This window comes from Mauremys mutica, chromosome 4 (assembly GCF_020497125.1).
Source record: "Mauremys mutica isolate MM-2020 ecotype Southern chromosome 4, ASM2049712v1, whole genome shotgun sequence".
NCBI lineage: Eukaryota > Metazoa > Chordata > Testudines > Geoemydidae > Mauremys > Mauremys mutica.
This window is the reverse complement of record NC_059075.1, coordinates 145,543,314-145,564,399: the sequence shown is the minus strand read 5'-3', so window position 1 is coordinate 145,564,399 and position 21,086 is coordinate 145,543,314. Positions and strand designations below refer to the sequence as shown.

The following is a 21,086-nucleotide window of genomic DNA, read 5'->3' as shown; positions in this document are numbered from 1 at the left end:
AAAGGTGCTTCAGTCTAGAGACAGCAGATCTGCCATCAAAACTAGATTGTAAGTTCCAACAGGATGGAGGTGTAGAAACTTATATTTAGGGAGAATGGAGTATCCATTCAGACTCTCAAGTAGTCTCCTGCTGTCTTTTCCTACACTTACACCAGTGCCTGGTCAGACTGTTTGACACTCCTCAGATCCATTCTCCCCATGAACCAACAGGTCCAACTTCTGACCCTTCTCAGATTAAAAAAATTAAAGAAATAAAACCTTCTTTCCACACTATTGATTACACTCCTAATACCACCACCACAAGTTTCCACAATCTGCCCACCTTCCTTGGCTCCCTCAATACCATGACAACACCCTATTTCCTCTCCTAGTCTCAGTATTCCTCTAGTCAGTCCCTGGTCTGATCTGTTTCGTGAACCTTCCTCCCAGCTTCTGCATCATTGTCCTTCCCCCATCTCTTCTTCACCAGCAGATGTGGAATGAACCTTGCTCAAATATGAGGACTGTCAGAACTCAGTACTTCTTTTTATGGTGCTTTGTGGCGAAAAAAAATAATGGCATAACTCTCATTAACATTTTAATTCAAACACAAAGCAAGAAGCACACAATTTAAATATCACTTATAATAATAATTTGCATGCTTCAAAAGTATAAAATCTTTTACAGACAAAGCACCTTTTAAAGAACTATTTTGGTTTTTCTGCACTCCAACTAAATTAGTCAACAACAACAAAAATCAGTCAAAATTAGTTGAAATTTTTGCTCCATATAATGCAAATTATATTTCCAAATAAAAATGTACAAATTGGACTTTACACTAAACAAACCTGCTTTTCCTTGACATTTATTTCCATTTTGTATTCTTTTTCAAGCTGTTCTACTTTTTCTGCTGCTTCTTTTACTTCAGAAATAAAATAATGTAAATACTTAGTAGTTAAACTAAATATACTTCAAGAAATCAAATATAATTGTCATTTTAAAATATATGTATATTTGTATAGATTTTTCATTATAGAAATACTGCTGAGGTTATGTTTGAAACTATGAACCATTCAGAGAAAATATTTTTTGCATTGTCTCTTCACATATTTATTCCAGCATTATGTAAAATGGGAAGTCAATGAGAATTTCATGTATAGAAATGATGCAAGACTGGGGACTTAAGTGTAAATAAGCAAATAATGAGCCCAAATTTTTTGCTGGTATAAACCAGTGCAGCTTCGTCATATATCAAGAAGATAACTACAGAAAACAAGCAGTGCCATTGTGGGCTGGGCTCCATAATAAGAAAAAACAGTGTCTGCAAGATGCTTATGGTGATATGTACTAATACAAAACCCTAAAACAGAAGTAAAACAAGAACAACGCTGACAGGCAGCAGCACAGACAGCTGCAGCGGCACAGGAGCCAGCAAATAGAGCTGTAAACAGGGGAGTTTGAGTGGGAGTTTGCAAGGGGAGTTTCGGCGGGGGGGGGAGACTAAAAGAGGAAGGCAGAGGAATAGACAGCCTAGTGAAGGGAGTGTCTGGTGTTCTGGCAGTGTTCTGGTGCTCGTTGGGGGTTTGTTTTGCTGTGGGTGGTGGTGTTTTGGTTTGGTTTGTGTTTCACGGACTAACAGGATTTATGTGGGAAGGCTATGACAGATACAGAGGCAGCAGTGGTAGTGACCCAAGCAGTGGAAGACACAGTGAAGATGACTGGATGTGGAAGCTGCAGCATGTACATGATCCTGGACGGGGTACATGAAAAGAGCTTCGTCTGCAAGAAGTGACACCTGATAGAGCTGATGGAAGAAAAGATCCGAAAATTGGAGATGCAGGTGGGAACTCTGGTTGAGTTAAGAAGGGGGTTCGAGCAGATGATGGAGCAAAGACATGAGGAGGCTGAAGGGAAAAGCTCAGACATGCAGATGGAAGCAGGACTCTGAGAGGAGACTGCTGGGTGAGGAAAGTGGACAGTGAACGCATGTGACTAAGAGAACCAGGTAGAGGAAAAGACAGGCTAGCGAAGGAGAAATAGAGCTCAGGAACAGGTTTGCGGAGTTGGAAAATGAAGAAGGGGCACAGCGAGGAAGGTGAGAGGGCAAGGAAGAAGAGAAGAGCAGCTAGTCCTATAGGAAGAGTCAATGGAGATAACACCAAATATGAGCTTGTAGCGAGGCTGTGGGATACCCCACAGCCCCGCTGAGGGACGGACCTCCCCTAACACCAATGTGGGCGGAGCCACTGGGTCCTGCACCCGCCCCTCAGAGGTCACGGCGCAGACCTGGATGTATAAAAGCTCACCTGCATAGCTCAGTGGAGAACCAGCCGCCGGAGAGACCAGATGTCTGCAACCGAGCTCCCTCTTTGGAGACAGCAGCAGGCCACAGCCGGCCTGAGCTCACGCCCCGTGCCAGCCACCCCGAGGAGGACTGGCCGAGCCTGCCCCGTGCCAGCCACCCCGAGGAGGACTGGCCGAGCCTGCCCCGTGCCAGCCACCCCGAGGAGGACTGGCCGAGCCTGCCCTTCGCCGCGTACCCGGAGGAACCAATGGTGTTTGAGACCGCCGAGGACGCTAGCACGACCCAGGTACCCTACGAGGGAGAGTGTAGAAGTAGCCCGGGGGCAGCCGACCCCAGTCTGGCTGCAGCACTGCCTGAACCTATGTCAGTGTGTTGTGGCCAGGATCCCCACTGACAGCAGCGAGTCTTTGCCGCTGCTAGGGCCCCGGGCTGGGACGCAGTGGAGAGGGAGGGCCTGCGTCCCCCGCTGCCACCTACTCCTTGGGTGACAGGCTCCCCCCTTGTCCTTTTCCTGGCCTGGAGAGGATAGGACAATTTGGCTATAGAACTATTGACTCAGCCCCTCCTTAAGGGCCTGAGTCCCGGACTGTTTGCTGCCCCGCCCTGAACCAGGGCCTGGGCTGCTATTTGAACTATTGACTCAGTCCCCGCTTAAAGGCCTGAGTTCGTGACTGGTTGTTTGCTGCCCCGCCCTGACCTAGGGCCTGGGCTGCTATTGAACTGCTGACTCAGCCCCTGCCTAAGGGCCTGAGTCTCGGACTGTTTGCTGCCCCGCCCTGACCCAGGGCCTGGGCTGCTATTTGAACTATTGACTCAGTCCCCGCTTAAAGGCCTGAGTCTCTGACGATTTGCTGGCTGCCCCGCCCTGATCTAGGGCCTGGGCCGCCATTTGACTGTTGACTCAGCCCCACTCCAAGGGCCTGAGCCCCTAACCGAGTGTGCGTTATTCCCCCTGACCGCAGAGCCGACGGATGGCGAGGTAGAGTGAGGCGGTAGGATACCCCACAGCCCCGCTGAGGGACGAACTGCGGCAAAGCCGTACTACAGAGCCCCAGGAGGATACGGGATGGGTTGCAGAGGATTGCAAGGGAGAATAGGAATCGAGAGGATTTGCAACCAGAGGGAACAGGGGATAGACCAGAGAATTGCGCCATCACCAGGAAAAGGCAGGTCTACATGATTGGGGACTCCTTATTGAGACTAGACAGGCCTGTAACCAGAGCTGATCCAGAGAACAGAAGGGTCTGCCAAGTGCTAAGCTACAGGATGTGGACCTGAGGCTGAAGAGGATCCTAATGGGAGCAGGAAAGAATCCACTGATTGTCCTTCATATGGGAACAAATGATACGGCTAGATTCTCACTGGAACATATCAAGGGAGACCAGACTAGGCTGGGGAAGATGCTTAAGGAAATCGAGGCTCAGGTGATCTTCAGTGGGATTCTGCCTGTTCCTAGAGAAGGGCAACAAAGGTGTGACAAGATTCTGATGATCAACAGATGGCTACGGCAGTCGTGCTATAAGGAGGGCTTTGAGATGTATGGCCACTGGGTGGCATTCATGGACAGAGGACTGTTCCTCGGTATGGACTTCACTTGAGTAGGGAGGGAAATAGACTTCTAGGATGGAGGCTGGCACAACTGATTAAGAGAGCTTTAAAACTAGGAATTTGGGGGAGATGTCCAGGTAATCTCCACACCAGATTTTAACATTGAGAGGGAAGAAAACAAAGAAAGAAAGGATACAGCCGTGGGTAGGAGAATGGACATAAGGAGGAAGGGTAGTGTAGATACCAGTCTAATAGGTGATACTGGCGGTAGAATGTATGTGTCTAATCAGGTAAAGAATGTGAGCGAGGCCAAACAGCAAAAATTAAGATGTTTGTACACCAATGTGAGGAGCCTAGGTAAAAAAAAAATGGAGGAACTAAAGTTACTGGTGCAGGAAGTGAAACCAGATATTATAGGGATAACAAAAACATGGTGGAATAGTAGTCATGACTGGAGTACAGGTATTGAAGAGTATATGCAGTTTAGGAAAGACAGAAAAAAAGGCAAAAGGTGGTGGAGTAGCACTGTATATCAATGATGAGGTAGACTGTAAAGAAATAAGAAGGGATGGAATGGATAAGGCAGAGTCTGTCTTGGCAAAAAATCACATTGGGGAAGAAAGCTACTAGAGCGTCCCCTGGGATAGTGCTTGGGGTGTGCTATAGACTGCTGGGATCCAATTTGGATATGGATAAAGACCTCTTTAATGTTTTTAATGAAGTAAATACTAATGAGAATTGCGTGACCATGGGAGACTAACTTCCCAGATATAGACTGGAGGATAAGTGCTAGTAATAAGAACAGATTTTCCTGGATGCGATAGCTGATGGATTCCTTCACCAAGTAGCTGCTGAACCAACAAGAGGGGATGTGTGGCAAGGCAATGACTCACTAGCATGGCGCCTCCTGCTGGTCATCCTGGAATTAGCTCTTCCAGCCCAAAGCGCCCTCTGCAGGCCGGTGTCTTGCCTGCCGCTGGACCCCGTGTCCCTCCTGGACCCCTGTGCCCCTCTGTCAGGGTTCTGCCCCAGCAGTAAGCCACAATCTAGGTCTCCCCACCCAGAGGAACCCCCAACCCTCTATCCCCATCTTGCCTCAGTGGCTACTGGCAGTCACCATCTAGCTCCCGCTCACTGGGACAAACTGCAGTCTGTAAACCACTCATCATCGGCAAGGGGGGTTAGGACCTGCTGCCTTTGCCTATCTCTGGGCTGCCCTTCTGCAGCCCCAGTACCTTTTCATAGGCCCTTTTCAAGGCCTGCAGCCTGAGGTTTTATCAGGCTGGAGCTCCCCAGCTCCCTCTGCCCTTCCCCAGCACTGTTCCACCTCAGGTACCCTTCTCAGCTTGCAGGGAGCCAGGTCCTTGTAAAGAAGCCAGAAAGAGAGACTCCCTTTTTGAGCTCCTGGCTCACAGCCCTTTTATAGGGCCAGTTGCGGCCTGATTGGGGTGTGACCCCAGCTGTGGCTGTTTCCCCAATCAGCCTAGCTATTTGCATCTGTAGCCCTCTCCAGGGCTGCTTTCATCCCCTGTTCTGTAGGAGTGGGACAGCTGCCCAACTACAGGATGCCATTTTAAGATTTGGTTTTGGTGAGTAGTGAAGACCTCATAGGAGAAATGGTTGTAGGGGACAACCTTGGTTCGAGCGATCATGAGCTAATTCAGTTCAAACTAAATAGAAGGATAAACAAAAATAGGTCTGTGACTAGGGTTTTTATTTCAAAAGGGTTAACTTTAAAAAAATTAAGGAAATTAGTTAGGGAAGTGGATTGGACTGAAAAACTTGTGGATCTAAAGGCGGAGGAGACCTGGAATTACTTCAAGTCAAAGTTGCAGAAACTATCAGAAGCCTGCATCCCAAGAAAGGGGAAAAAATTCATAGGCAGGAGTTGTAGACCAAACTGGATGAGCAAGCATCTCAGAGAGGTGATTAAGAAAAAGAAAAAGCCTACAAGGAGTGGAAGATGGGAGGGATCAGCAAGGAAAGTTACCTTATTGAGGTCAGAACATGCAGGGATAAAGTGAGAAAGGCCAAAAACCATGTAGAGTTGGACCTTGCAAAGGGAATTAAAACCAACAGTAAAAGGTTCTATAGCCATATAAATAAAAAGAAAATAAAGAAAGAAGTGGGACCGCTAAACACTGAGGATGGAGTGGAGATTAAGGATAATCTAGGCATGACCCAATATCTAAACAAATTCTTTGCCTCAGTCTTTAATGAGGCTAATGAGGAGCTTAGGGATAATGATAGGATGACAAATGAGGATATGGAGGTAGATATTACCACATCCGAGGTAGAAGCCAAACTCGAACAGTTTAATGGGACTAAATCGGAGGGCCTAGATAATCTTCATCCAAGAATATTAAAGGAACTGGCACATGAAATTGCAAGCCCATTAGCAAGAATTTTTAATGAATCTGTAAACTCAGGGGTTGTACCGTATGAATGGAGAATTGCTAACATAGTTCCTATTTTTAACAAAGGAAAAATAGGTGATCCAGGTAACTACAGGCCTGTTAGTTTGACATCTGTAGTATGCAAGGTCTTGGGAAAAATTTTGAAGGCGAAAGTATTTAAGGACATTGAGGTCAATGGTAATTGGGACAAAATACAACATGGTTTTACAAAAGGTAGATCGTGCCAAACCAACCTGATCTTCTCCTTTGAGAAGGTAACAGATCTTTTAGATAAAGGAAACACAGTGGATCTAATTTACCTCAATTTCAGTAAGGCATTTGATACAGTTCCACATGGGGAATTATTAGCTAAATTGGAAAAGAATGGGGATCAATATGAAAACTGAAAGGTGGATAAGGAACTGGTTAAAGGAGAGACTACAACAGGTCATACTGAAAGGTGAACTGTCAGGCTGGAGGGAGGTTACTAGTGGAGTTTTGCTAGATTCTAAACATCTTGGACTGAACAGAGACACTGGATTTATGGCTTATCACAACAGTCTGTAACCTACTTACCCCCCAATAACTGGAGTGGTGTTAACAGGCATTTCGCCTTCAATGGACCCTTGAGATGTGTGTTAACTTCTTATGCTAAACAATCTGTCACCGCTTGTATTTAGCTGAACCTGTGACTCCGAGTACACTTCTCAGACCTGAAAAGGAGCTCTGTGCAGCTTGAAAGCTTGTCTCTCTCACCAACAGAATAAAAGATAGTCCCTCACACACCTCACGCATTCTCTCAGGTGAATAAATATTATTTTCAAGCTTTTAGGGCAGTGTTTCTCAACCTGCGGCCCACTTGCGGCCCAATCAGCACAGAGCTACGGCCCATGCGACAGCCTCAGGGCCACAGAGGTACTATTGGATGCGGCCCACAATGGTAAATAGGTTGAGAACCACTGTTTTAGAGTATTACAAGTATACAGGTTCCAAACCTACTCCCACTAAATTAAAGGGAGTTTTGCCATTGACTTTAAGGGGAGTAAGATTAGGCCAAATGAATACAAAGAATGGATGAGAATCTCTTTTATGCCCCTTTGTAAGAATCTAGTTGACCTTCCTCAGGAATTGTTGCCATATTGCAGAACCAAGTTATGCTGTAATAAAGACATCTGCTACCCGTATTACCACATAAGCATGCCCTATAATCATGCTTAACAGTGTGCCTATAATTCATTGGTTCTAATAAATCCCATCACTCCTGCCAAAAGTGCATGTTATGCTATCTCCAAGGATCAAAGAGATTGTTACATATACAGAGTACATTATGAGTATTGTAAACGTTAGACAGAATTCTCACATTTAAAATACATTTCCAATCTGGAGTTCTCTGCTTGCACACGAAGTTCTTCAAAAGCCAATATCATTCTCTAAAAAATAAAACATAGCAATAAATGTTCACAGACAAATGATTTCCTATAATGAAAAAGGAATGTACATACCATTTAAAAATATGCAGTATTATAAGCCAATGGTAATGTTTCCAGATTAAAAAGTACGTTGTTAAAACAGAGTTACAGTTGACAGCTATTAATTTAAATCAATATTATTAGAACACTAATTATTTTTAAAACTAGAAATTCAAGTACTTCCATACTTAGATGGTAAGTTCTTTAGAGCAGGGACCATCTTTTTGCTAGCTATTTGTACAGTGCTTAACATAATGGAGCCCTGGTGCACAACATGGGGTGCCTAGGTGCTATCACAGTACAAATAATAAATAAGAGTCAAAGGTTAAAAAGACAAACATTTAACTTAACTATTTTAATATCAAATTCTCTACCCCAGATAAAAATGCCACGCCCTTCTCATTGACAAATATTCAAAATTCTCACTATATCCCCACTGAACTTCAGAAAAAACCTGAAGGTCAAATGTACTTTGCAAGACTCTACTGATGGTTTTACAATTACTTTGTTTAAAATACCAAAGTCCAGACAAAAAATGGTGCAAAAGAGCTTAATACCTCTCTAATCTTCCACACTTACTCATCAGTTCCTCCACAAAATATATTAAGGGTTTGTCTACACTACTGCTTAAGTTGATGTAACTTAGTCGCTCAGGGATGTGAAAAAGCCATCCCCGAGCGACGTAATCTCCATCGACTTAAAGTGGTATATACACCATGCTATGTCAGCGGGAGACACTCTCCCATCAACATAGCTTCCACCTCTCGCTGAGGTGGAGTAATTATGACGACAGGAGAGTGCATAGTGCAGTAGCGTAGACCAGCCTTAAGACTAAATTTTCACTCTACTTACTATGCTGTACTTAAAACTGGTGTATATTTTCATTTCTTATGTCATAATATAATTGTATTGCACCTTATAATGTTTATAAGCATGTTTTGTATGAACACGTATATATTTTTCAAATAAAGTTCTTTACATTAAAAAAACCCACCAACAACCGAATAGAACAAACTCTTATAATTATGTTCTTAACAAAGACTTAGGCACTCGGCACCAGAAGCTGCCCATGTGACAATGGAAGGAAATGCTGGGGAGACTGTGGGAATTCTTGTTTTATTTTTATGAACAATCCATGTGACTCAGTTTTACTTTGTATTGTTACCCACTAGGTGCAAAGAGGTTAACTTCTCCCGAGGACACAGAGAAGCGAGACATAAGTGGATGTCACCCTTGAGAGACAATGGGAGACCCAATGACTGAAAATTAACTTTTAACTGTCTGGGAGACAAGGAAGGCTGCATCTATAAGGAGCAACTAGAATGGTTTTTAAGACTTGCTGCTGCCCAGAGCAGCGAGACAGGGTCTGAGAGAGTGACACTAGGATAGATTCGAGGATGACATGGAACAGTGCACAGTTGTTTTCTGCCAATATAGACTGTTAAGTTTTCCATGGTGATCTAAGGACTCAAATGCGATGTTCCAATTGACTAATAAATGCCGGCTTGTTTTGAAAAGGCTACCCTCTGTCACTGCAAATACTAGTTATATTGCTCCCTAAAGTAGTGGAAGTTTCTAAAAGGAGTCTGAATTTGTTCAGACTTGCTGTAGAGCCACAGAGAAAAATCAAGAGTGCTGGCACCTAACAGCCCAGCCTAGGAGTTGTACAATTGTGGGTCTCACTCTTGTAAAAAGCAAAGAGCTTGGCAAAAAATAGGGATACTCCAAAGAAACTGTATAAAGGCTGGGGCTATGAGGATCCAGGGGTTTGGGTCCTCAGTTCTGACAGGTCTACAACCCAGGGTTGTTGTTTTTATGTTTTGTTTTGTTTTGGGGGCGGCGCCTGGGTCTCAGACAGTCCCTCGTCACCACCAGTGAAGACAGACAAAGCAGTATCTCACTAGTCCTAGAAGATCAGGACTCACAGGAAGGTCCTATTGGAATGCCCAAGGCCTAGAGCTCACACCCACTACTTACACCAGGAAGTGTCCCAGGCAGGACTGTCCGAGCAACTGTGCAGACTCCTTGATGATGCTGCAACAGACCCCATTCTTCTCTGTCTTCTGCAATCTGCATCCAACCTTGTTCCTAGTTCCACTCAACTCTTGTCCTGTTCCTGATCCCTATCTTGCTCCTTCCTTTGTTTACTTCATGGATTGCCCCCTCAGTTCCTGCCTCGTTCCTGATCCTTGCTTCATCTCTGGTCCCTGCCCCTATACCTTGTTCTGACTAACAGCTTTATCAATCCTGTCTCTGATCCCCAGCTTATTTTTTGGCTCTGGACTCTGACCCCCAATTACCTATCCCAGCCTCTCCCATTAGGGTGGACCACCTACATCCCAGCTCCAAGCAAAGGCACTGAATATCCTGTAGATCAGTGACAAATGTGTTTTGTATTTAGGAAAATCTCAGCATTCACATCAACTCAATTCAGCTGTTTAAATGTAGAGTATTTTGAAACCTCTTACAATCAATCACTTACCTCAATATTATTATTAAGTGCCATATATAGATGTCTGGTTTCTTCTCTTTCATGTTCATCTGTCAATATAAAAATATTTTGAACAAAATTTTACTTTTAAGATATGCATAACAATACAGCAATAAATGTAATATATATAAGGGCATACTAGAGTCTACATGTGATTTTTAAAAAAGTTTTGCCCAAGCATTTCAATACACAGTGCATCAAGAATTAAAACATGGATATGGTGATCCTGCTTCTTCTCGTCATTTTACCAAAATGTCTGCAAATGTTATGCAATGCAGAAAAAGTGTATTCTCCATCTAAGTAGCATTCCAGATCAGTTTACATGGCTTCGTTCTGAATTCCACTTCTTCCAGACAGAATGACAGGCTAGATGTAAATCCAGGATCAAACAGTATAAGCATATTATCATTTTTATTATTATAACAGATTCTGATACATCAATACACTGTGACAGCAGGAGTATCAAAGATGAGTTGATAACTCCTTGAGTAGCCCCACTGAAATCCACTCTGTTTCACTGAGACTACTTGAGGAATAAGGAGGTCAAGTGATATGGTCACATCATTATACATGCTAGTAGTGCCGCATACAACTAGATATTTCTGAATCGAGCATTTATATATATATATTTATTTACTTCATGGATTGCCCCCTCAATCTAATCATTCTTAGTTGACCAATTTCCAATAACCATCATGGCAGAAATGAGTCTTGAGCGGGTAGTTATTTTAAAGATAAATTCAAGAAAGGTGTTCCATATGTAAGAGATGGCATAGAAGGAAGTGTGAAGACGCTTGTGAGAAAAGCAGTCAAATGGACCATCAATGCTGACAACGTTGGTAAAGACGAGGGAACATGAGACTGATGCGATAAACGACAAGAACAGATAACTAAGATGAGGGAACCTCATGTGAAAGGCCTCGAAGGTGAGAACAAAACATTTGAATTCGATGCAACGGAAAACTTGGTCAGCAAAGAGATCCAAAGAGATTTGTGTGATATAATTAGTGCAACAGGCAAAGATTATTATCTTAGAAGCTTCGTTTTGTATGGACTAAAGAGGGATGATGTTTTAGCTGTGTGAACAGAAAGAAAAGATCTTATTTTAGAAATGTTATGAAGGAAAATACAGCAGGATTTGCAAGTGACATAGATGTGAGCAGAAGGGAGATAAAAGAGTCAAAGTTAATGTGCCAGAGTGACCAACCACACTGCTGTGGTAGCTAAGCACCTTACAAAAATGTCATGGGTTCCCCATATAGCGTAATCAATACTGACTTTTGGTTCTGCCCTGTCTTCCATTGCTGTAGAAGGAAGAATATTTTTAAATTTTTATTATTGAGGGAATGGTATGATGCAAGGTTTAGTCTTGCATTTTGTCCTATATGAGGCAAGATGCAGGTCATTCTTTTCTCTTGTGAAAAGAGGTTTCAAAGCCATGAGACAACTCTTAAAAAACCTCTGCATCTTGCACTTAAGACTTTCACCCTTGTAGCTGACAATACCATTGCGCCTCAGGAACACAGTAGTCATGAAAGATAATGGTCAACAACGGGGCTACTCACAGTAGTAAAGTTAAATGTGTAAATACGTGCAGGATTGAGGCCAGAGAAACAGAGCAACTCTCCAGCAGCGTGGGTTCGGCAACATTGAGGGTTTTGTAAAAGCAGCAAGGAGTCCTGTGGCACCTTATAGACTAACAGACGTTTTGGAGCATGAGCTTTCGTGGGTGAATACCCATTTCGTTGGATGCATGTAGTGGAAATTTCCAGGGGCAGGTATATATATGCAAGCAAGAAGCAGGCTAGAGATAACGAGGTTAGGGTTTTGAAGATTAATCCAGATTAAATTCAAGATTATAGTTCTAAAGTCCCAATTCAGGAAAATACTTAACCACATGCATAATTTTAAGTACTTAAATTGAATTTAATGGGACTATTAAATTTACACATATGCTTAAATACCTTCCTTGATCAATGTGTAAACGGGTAGCCAATGTAATGTACAGAATACTAGAGTAATGCACTTATTTTATTCTGCACTGTTTAGGAATCAAGCTGCCCCAAACAGGTCAATGTTGCTTCCGATGAATATGCCAAAGAAAAAGTTGGGAAACATAAATGTATAACCCTTTAACAACCTTGTTGCTTTGGGGAAAAAAAAAATCTGAAATTAAGACCACAAAACTAATAGCTATTAAGTCTATGGCTTATTTTCTACAGAAAACTTCATCTTAGTGAGATGAGCCATGCACAATTTGCTCAAACTGCCAGCAGAAAGAAAGCTTTTTCTCCCATGCAGCAGTGTGCATTTACAAATGTAAAACAATATCTAAATACTATTTACATTTGTTGGACTTCTCTGTGGATCGAGCACAGGTTTCCTTGAGCAGATTACACAAATGTCTTGTTGCACTGTTTCTGAAAGAAGAAATAACTTTTTTATTATTATTTACATAATATTACAGGGGTGCATAATATTTTGCAGATATATAAATGACAAGGTCCTTGCCTTGAGAAGCTCTGCAATCTAATGCCTTTCTTGAGTGCAGTTAATTATTTAAAATTATAAATAAAAATGAGAAGTGTTCAGTATGAAAAAAATTTCTATATTTTATTCATATTACTTACTCTTGTAGAAGATCTTTATTTTCACATATCTCATCTTCCAATTTCAAACTTAGTTTTTCATTTTCAAACTAATTTTAAGAGACACAAATAAAAAAGTTATTCAAAATACACTTATTATCTAGCTCCATTTCTTTTCAAATCTCACCTGATAATACATTTTTATGTGCTGTTAATTATACCTCTTATTTTCTCTCTCTGAGCTGTTATTTCAGTCTGACTGCAATATTTAACTCTGAACCATGTTTTGAGATATAGTTTGTATGAAAGAGGGAATAAACATATCAAGTTTCACTGTACTCTTTTTACAAGTTACAGAGAAACTTCATTTCCACATGTTAATTCCATTTTTCTTTGTATATATTAACTCACTTTTTTCTTTCAAAACAAACATTCACTATTGAGAGGATAAGTTTTTACATTTTAAAATTAAAAAGCGAAGTTTTGCTTGTAAAAAGGTGAAGCTGTTGATCAATTAGACAGTCACATGTTTTTCCACTTGAGATTAATTGCTTAAAATATTTTTGTGAGCTGTGAATCATTATTAAACATTAAATTATACCAGAAATCCAAATTATATTTGTTTACTCAGAAAGTTTTTATTCTTAAAAATATATTTTGAGGTATCCTAGACAGAAACTTGCCTGTAACTCTTGAATAGCTTTACGTTGTGCTTCAATAATCTTTTTATTTTCTTGCAATTTTTTCTCTTTCTGCTTCAGTTCAGATTCTACTGTCACTTTCCACCTCTTGATCTTTTCAGCCTCTTTGTAGAGTTTTGAATAAAGCTCATGCATTGTCTCTATATTCTATTGAAACAGGTTTCACAATTTAATCTTAAATGCCATTTAATTAAAAATATTCTACACACGTCTCTTAGAAATATCATAAGAATTCATATTTCTTTAATAAATTGCAAAGCAAGCTGCTCTAGGGACCAAAGTTTAAACTGATTAAATTTGGTAGCACCATTGATGCATTATTCTGAATGCATACAGCAGCCACTAAAAACCACTGTGTACCAATTTGTTTCATGGAATAAGAAATAACAAAAAAAGCATAATTACAATACAATCAAAATAAGGGAAAATTATCCTAACATACTCAGATCTTCTAACATAGCTGAAGGCAAATCCTGGTAGTCATGGATGATTACACAGGGTCAAATCCAGGCCCCACTAAAGTAAATGGGAGTTTTGTTATTAATTTCATTAAGGCCAGGATTTCACCCACTAGATTTCCCATACCAAGTTCCAATGCCCAAAAGTCCAGACATTGGGAGTGAAATCAGTAGGACTCCAGAGAGCATATCCAAGAATTCCTATGTTTTTTCTGCAGTAGAGGGTCTTTATGTGCTGTTAATTATATCAGTCAATTAAGAACTCTAAAAAGAACTGTAGAGCACCACACAAGAAATGTAAAAAGTGACAAAGAGCCCTGTGGCACATTATAGACTAACAGATGTATTGGAGCATAAGCTTTCATGGGTGCATCTGACAAAATGAGTATTCACCCACGAAAGCTTTAACTGGGGAAAATGGGCTGAAAGTACACTACTGTAATTCAGTTTTTCAGTAGTTCATGCTAGTAAATTATGTGGTGTTTCCATAGATTGTACTATGTATAAGTGGAAGGCTGTCTAATGGCACTAGGTATAGCCTAGGACTTTGGAGACCAGAGTTCAATTCCCTCCTCTGCCACAGACCTTCTCTGTCATTCAGTGACTGTACCTTTGTTTCCTCATGTGTTAAACACTACCTGCCTACCTCACAGGAGCACTGTGAGCAGTGCCGTAACAAGGGCAAGGTGAGTGAGGCACTTGCCTCAGGCGTGCAAAGCGGAGGGGTGCAGCTCTACTGCCCAAGCGGGGGGCGGGGGGAAAAGCCAAGATCAGCGGCACTTCGGCGGCAGTTCTACCGCCACCACTTCTTTGGCGGTAACTCAGCGGCAGGTCCTTCCCTCCGAGAGGGACGCAGGGACCCGCCGCCGAATTGCCACCGAACAATGAATGAAGCGGCAGCGGCAATTCGGCGGCAGGTCCTTCCCTCTGAGAGGGACTCAGGGATCCACCGCCGAATTGCCGCCAAAGAGCCTGGAGCCGGCCCTTGCCTCGGGTGCAAAAATTCCTTGTTACAGCTCTGATTGCGAGGATAAACACATTAAAAATTGTGACGTGCTGAGATACTAGATTCACAGTCTATACGCTTAACTGACCTCTTCTTCTACTCCAGGCAAAAATTTTATTTTCTGTGAAACAGGATCTGAAAAAGATATTTTGATAAGTATTTTTTCTAAATAAATTTGTATAACATATAATATAATAGCTTAAAACTAGGCAAAACGTTACAATATTTAGAAGTGTCTTCTTAGAAGATATTAAAAAGTGAATATAACTAGAAACTTAAATTTAAAGAGACTATTGTACAAGATGATGTAATACCTTTTTTGGCCTTACCTGGATCTGTGACTTCACCATGGCTTGGTGTATTTGTCATTACAAAAGGCAAACTAAAATAATCTTCTGTGCACTTGTTAAAAACCTGGAAAATTTTAAAAATGAGTTTGTTAAGGTATATCTGAAGACTGGGAGTGCCAAGCTGAGAACAATACTATAGCTAAAGCTCTGTTCAAAATTTATTTTCCATTCCCTCTAACATTCTCAGAAAACGTGTGATGAAATTTCACCACCTAAATCTTACCTTATAAATTTTTCATTTTTAGAAAATACCATAGAAATCTGATATGAGTATACCTGATCTCAAATGCTTTTAAAAACTGAGCATTTCTGGAACTGATCAGTACTTGAATAAGAGACCCTAATAAGAAAACAATATGTTGAACCTATGTATATTTATGCAATAGACAATTAAGTGTGTGCAGGCCTCAACTAGTACTAACTGACAAAACATGAAATAGTTCATAATCCAATTGCTTTCAGTGGGACTATTTGTCAAGTAAGGTACTATTCAGGGTGCATAACGATATCTGAATATGGCTCTGACATTTTATAATCCTTGGATCATTTTCTGTATTCTAAATTATCCACAATAGGCTTTGAAATTTTTATTTCTCATTGGCTGAATATCTATATGTTTTTTTCTGTCATTCACAAATTATTGTAGCTTTCTGTAAAAAAACAACATGGGGGGGATGAAATTTTTCATTCTTGTTTTTAACCCAAATATTACCTTTTTTGGAAATTCTGGTAACATTATTTTTAGTTGTTTTGGAGCTACAGTTAGGCTTGGAAGGATTATATTATCAGTAAGTGTCAATTTCAGCATACACACACAAACCAACTAAAAAAATATTTCCACCTATAATAAATCAACATTTACAAATAGGCAAAGTAAGAAAAATGCTGCTTATTTGTTTGATTTAAGGATTTTTTATATTTCTACATGAGATATTGATAATGTTTTAATGGCTATAAATCTTTAACTTCTTGACTTTCAACATCTATTGTGACTAAATATTTACTGTCCAACCCCTTAGTTTCCCACAACTGTGAACATTTAAATCTATAAAAACTGAAAAAAAATGCTGAAAACTAATCATTATTATCCATCAAAATTATTTTAAATAATAAACAAACCAAATTCTGCCAAGCCTAGCTACAACCATAATTCTCCCTGCAGCTTTCAGAGTGCAACAGGTGTAACCTTCCAGATACACATACATCGAATAATGCATGGGTTTTCAACCTTTTTCTTTCTGAGGCTCTCCTCGTCCCCTTCCCCTGCTATAAACGTTCCATGGCCCACTTGTGCCACTGCAAGAGTTTTTCAGTAGATTAATATCCAGGGGTGGTGTTAGGGGGTAGCAAGCAGAGCAATTGCCCAGGACCTCACGCCACAGGGGGCCCCCACAAAGCTAAGTTGCTCAGGCTTCAGCCAGGAGCATAGGGGCTCAGGATTCAGCTTTCTGCCCTGGGCTCCAGTGAGGCTAACACTTGTCCTGCTCTTTGGTTTTGTTTGGCAGAGGCCCTGAAACCTGCTCGCGGACCCCTCAGTGGCCCTGGACTCCTGGTTGAAATAGGGTTGCCATCTCTCCAGGATTGTCCTGGCCGTCTCCAGGAATTAAATATTAATATTTAATTAAATAGTCATGTGATGAAACATTACAGTGGTTCTCATCTAGGGTTGCCAGTTCTGGTTGGACCTATTCCTGGAGGTTTCATCACATGAATAGGTCCAACCAGAACTGGCAACCCTAGATGAGAACCACTGTAATAAAAGTGCTTCAATTAGGCAGGCCTAGAGCTTCAACTTAGAAGCTACACTTCCCTATAGGACACGAATATTTCTCGACAAGGGCCCTGAACTCATCTCCAAGAACGTGACTTCGAGCAACAGCAGAGGGGTGTTATGACACTGATCTCTGAAACGGCAGAGCCATTTCTCCCTCACCCCACTGCACTAAGTGTAACCCACAAACCCGGCAAGGCGGAATACAGCTGGGGAAAGACGGTCCCAAAAGTCGCCCTCCCCGCCCGCAGCAGGAAGAGGGACGGGGGCGTGGGCAGGTCTTGCGTTTCGTTCACCGCTGAATGTTCTCCGCACCCAGCCGCTGGATGTCCTGGCGCGGGCCACCTCTGCGCCCCCAAAGCAGCCATGTCGTTCGCACCGGCTTTACCTGACAGGAGCCATCGTCCCTGGCGCTCGCCTGAGGTTTCACCGCAGACACTTGGCTGCTGCTCAGCCTGGGTGGCACGAACAGTTTAAAGGGCTTTTCTTTTTCCATGTCCCCAGGCCCAGCAGCATGAGAACCAGGGTCCCAAAGGCACAAGGACCGCGCCCCGCCGCCGCTTCCCCAGCCCCACCCCTGAGCGCAGCGGTCGACGGCCGCGCGAGCCGGAGGGAGACGGAAAAGGCGGGAAGCGCGAGCCAGCCCTGAGGCCGGCGGGCCGCGCGCGGAGACAGCTGGGAGGGGGGCACTGTGCCGCGGTGGCTGGGTGGGGAGCCCCCGGCCGCGCGCTGCGTGATGCGAGCTGGCAGCAGCCTGGCCCCAGGCGCATGGAAGCTCATCGGGCTGTCAGCCGGCGCGGGACGGCTCAGGTGGGGACAGAGGAAACCGGGACGCCCCCGTCACACCTCAGCCTTGTTTGGAAACAGATTGACCCCGAGGCTGGGGGCATCTGGGTGCTTCCCCGGGGCCTGCCCTGAGACGGGCGTAGTGCTCAGATATAGCAGCCTCCTCTGCTCCCGGCCTCGCAGCAACTCCCCTGAGGGAAAAGGTGGCTTGGAATCCCTGCCAGCCTCCAACCTTCTCCCTGGGATCTTAGGGTTGCTCTGGGCCGCTGGTATCATTTGTCATTATCAGTAATAATTCTTCAGGCCAACTTCTGCTCTTGGTAATACCTGTGTAAACCTAATGCCTTCAATTCTAGGCCAATAATGTCTTGGCCTCTGTATTTTCTTAAATTATTATCCAGTTGCACCTGTCTTAAAGGCTACTGGCTTCGCACCGGTGGAATGGAGAGTGTAATTTGATCGGTGGACTATTACTGGTGATAGTGCAAAAGGAGGAAAGAACCCCCCGTGGATGCTCAAGGTGAGATATGACAACAATCTAAAACGGGTCGGCAACCTTTCAGAAGTGGTGTGTCAAGTCTTCATTTATCACTCTAATTTAAGGTTTCACGTGCCAGTAATACATTTAAGCTGTTTTAGAAGGTCTCTTTCTACAAGTGTATAATATATAACTAAACTATTGTTGTATGTAAAGTAAACAAGGTTTTAAAAATGTTTAAGAAGCTTCATTTAAAACTAAATTAAAATGCAGAGCCCCCCCCAGACCAGTGGCCAGGACTCGGCCAGTGTGAGTGCCACTAAAAACCAGCTCGGGTGCCTCCTTTGGCCATAGGTTGCCTACTCCTGATCTAAAAATGTACACATCCCCTATTTATTTTTATCTAACAGCAAACTTGAGTGGGACATCACTGAAAGGTAATAAACATGGAAATCTCCATCCATACTTGTTACAGACCTACTTTCCAGGATAGGACTGCACTTTAAATTGCCTTTAAAAATAGCTCTTTTGTACTCACTTTACTATATCTCATTTTAGAGGAGAAGAAGAAAAGGAAACAGGTAGGGAGGAAAAAAGATTAGGCGGAACAGCTCCCTTCACTTATTTTCTTCTATTTCCATTTCCTTTTTTGTCCTAATAGTCTTCACTTGGTCTGATGTGTTTGTTTCTTATTGTTTGTTTCACCTGTTCCCCTCATTCCTTTAGTCTGAGTCTGTCCTGCCTCAAAGCTTTACATATTATCTTATTCTCCACTCCTTTTAGTCAGTGTAACAGAGTGTATGCTACACAACAGTCATACTTGATGCACATAACTTACAACTGTAAGTGGTGTAACTGTGTTGTTAGAGCACTCTTTTGGCTCTTCCTAAATCCATACCAAAAAAAAAGTCTCAAACTATAGTAAAGAACACTAGTAGTATGTATAGAGGGCAAAAACATATATTTCTGAAAAAAATATATAAAACTTAAATTTAAGGTATTTAAAGATATATCTTTAGTCTGTGGTCACCATTTGCATTATAATTCAAAAGTGATGAAAGATCCACAGGCATGATGGTTTGATTCAATCTGTCTATATCTAATAGATGAAAGTATTCATACATGGTTTTTAATCTGCCATATGAAAATATTTTAATGACAAAATAGGTGCTAATTAACATTGCCAGAATATTAGCATAACCTTGAAAACATTATCAAAGAGAGTCAGCTGCCCCTTAAGTATCATGAAATTTTATTAAAAAAAAACCACGACATTCCAAAATGAAGCTAGACAAGTGTCTGGAGTAAAGAAAATATGATTAGGTGCAATAGCAAACTCATTGTGGGAGGAGATGCACACCAGCTGCCCGATCCTCTTTCACATTTGTTATGTTTTGATTCTGTTAAAAAACAAAAACACTAAGAAGTCAGGTTTTTATAATAATCCTGAGATTAAACTATTTGAAAGTTCACATTCATTCTATGGTGAGAAATGTTTAATGGCTGTGTAGAATGTTTCTAATACATAAGATTTTATTATAGTCTTTATATACCCATCATCTCTTTATTCCTCTCTTTTTAGTAAGATGGGGGCACTAACTGACTCTATGGAATTCTACCCACACACAGTTATAGGCAGTGCCCAGAGTGTGACTGGATGTAAATTTCCAATGGGAGCATGTAATTTTCTAAAACTATTTAAAAAAACAAAAAAAAAACCTCAACAAATTATTCCCCTTTATAGGCTAGATCAGGGGCTGGCAACCTTTCAGAAGTGGTGTGTCGAGTCTTCATTTATTTACTCTAATTTAAGGTTTCGCGTGCCAGTAATACATTTTAACATTTTTAGAAGGTCTCTTTCTATAAGGCTATAATATATAACTAAACTATTGTTGTATGTAAAGTAAATAAAGTTTTTAAAATGTTTAATAAACTTCATTTAAAATTAAATAAAAATGCAGGTTTCCCCGGACTGGTGGCCAGGACCTGGGCAGTGTGAGTGCCACTGAAAATCAGCTTGTGTGCCGCCTTCGGCATGCGTGCCATAGGTTGCCTACCCCTGGGCTAGATTCTATTCACTTGTGAGGTGGTACATCCATGCAACAGCACTCCTTCTGGTCAAGCATGGCACAGCCCTGGGACTCACAGCCTAGCAGTCCTGATGCCCAGGAGTCTGAAAACCCTTTCTTCACTCACAAGTTTGTCAGTAGGGGTACCCAGGACCACTCACTCCACAGGGTTCCAGCTCAGAGCCCTCAAGCTAGATAAACAGGATCAGGATTCTTCAACAGACAATGCCCTGAGCTGCTTCCTATCTTCTCCTGGATCTCTGCAGGCTCTCTCACCTGTTGGTCAGTTCATCCCCCTCCTGGGCTGTTGTTTTTGGGCAGCTCTTTAGTAGCTTGCTGGCAGAAGCTCCTTTCTCTAGCCTGCTCACTCCTCTGGCAGCCACCCCACCTTTCTGCTTCCCAGCATTTTTATCCTCCCAGCTGCTGTGAGACTGCCAATCAGCAGTGGCTGGCAGTGCCTATATTAACCCTTTGGTTGCAGGCCTAGCATGGGGTACATCCACGCCATGACAACCTCACATAAGTAGTTCCATTGATTCTGCTCTTCTGAGTAAGAGGAAGATTTCACTCTTCATAGTATTCTGCCTCCAACATAATCTATCATGATGCTATGTCTGATGCAGGAAAAGCGTGCTGCTGGAGTCCTTGTATACATTAAGGAAATGGGATATATAGCCTGTGCTGGGAGATG

General features: G+C 42.2%; 1 protein-coding gene across 2 annotated transcripts in view; it reads right to left on the bottom strand.

The window, feature by feature from the left end:
* The window catches only part of SYCP1 (synaptonemal complex protein 1), a 66,699-nt gene extending 49,045 nt beyond the window's left edge, over positions 1-17,654 (bottom strand). The window contains exons 1-9 of one of the 2 annotated variants that reach the window (XM_045016952.1): positions 17,451-17,654; positions 15,271-15,355; positions 15,030-15,076; positions 13,460-13,624; positions 12,819-12,886; positions 12,535-12,608; positions 10,180-10,238; positions 7,589-7,658; positions 828-901 (exon numbers count right to left, since the gene is read on the bottom strand). In XM_045016952.1, coding sequence (XP_044872887.1) covers positions 828-901; positions 7,589-7,658; positions 10,180-10,238; positions 12,535-12,608; positions 12,819-12,886; positions 13,460-13,624; positions 15,030-15,076; positions 15,271-15,355; positions 17,451-17,558 — 750 coding nt within the window. In that variant the 5' untranslated portion in view covers positions 17,559-17,654. The remainder of the gene's footprint in view (positions 1-827; positions 902-7,588; positions 7,659-10,179; positions 10,239-12,534; positions 12,609-12,818; positions 12,887-13,459; positions 13,625-15,029; positions 15,077-15,270; positions 15,356-17,450) is intronic. The other variant, XM_045016951.1, reaches the window with a different exon arrangement.
* Positions 17,655-21,086: the final 3,432 nt, after the last annotated feature.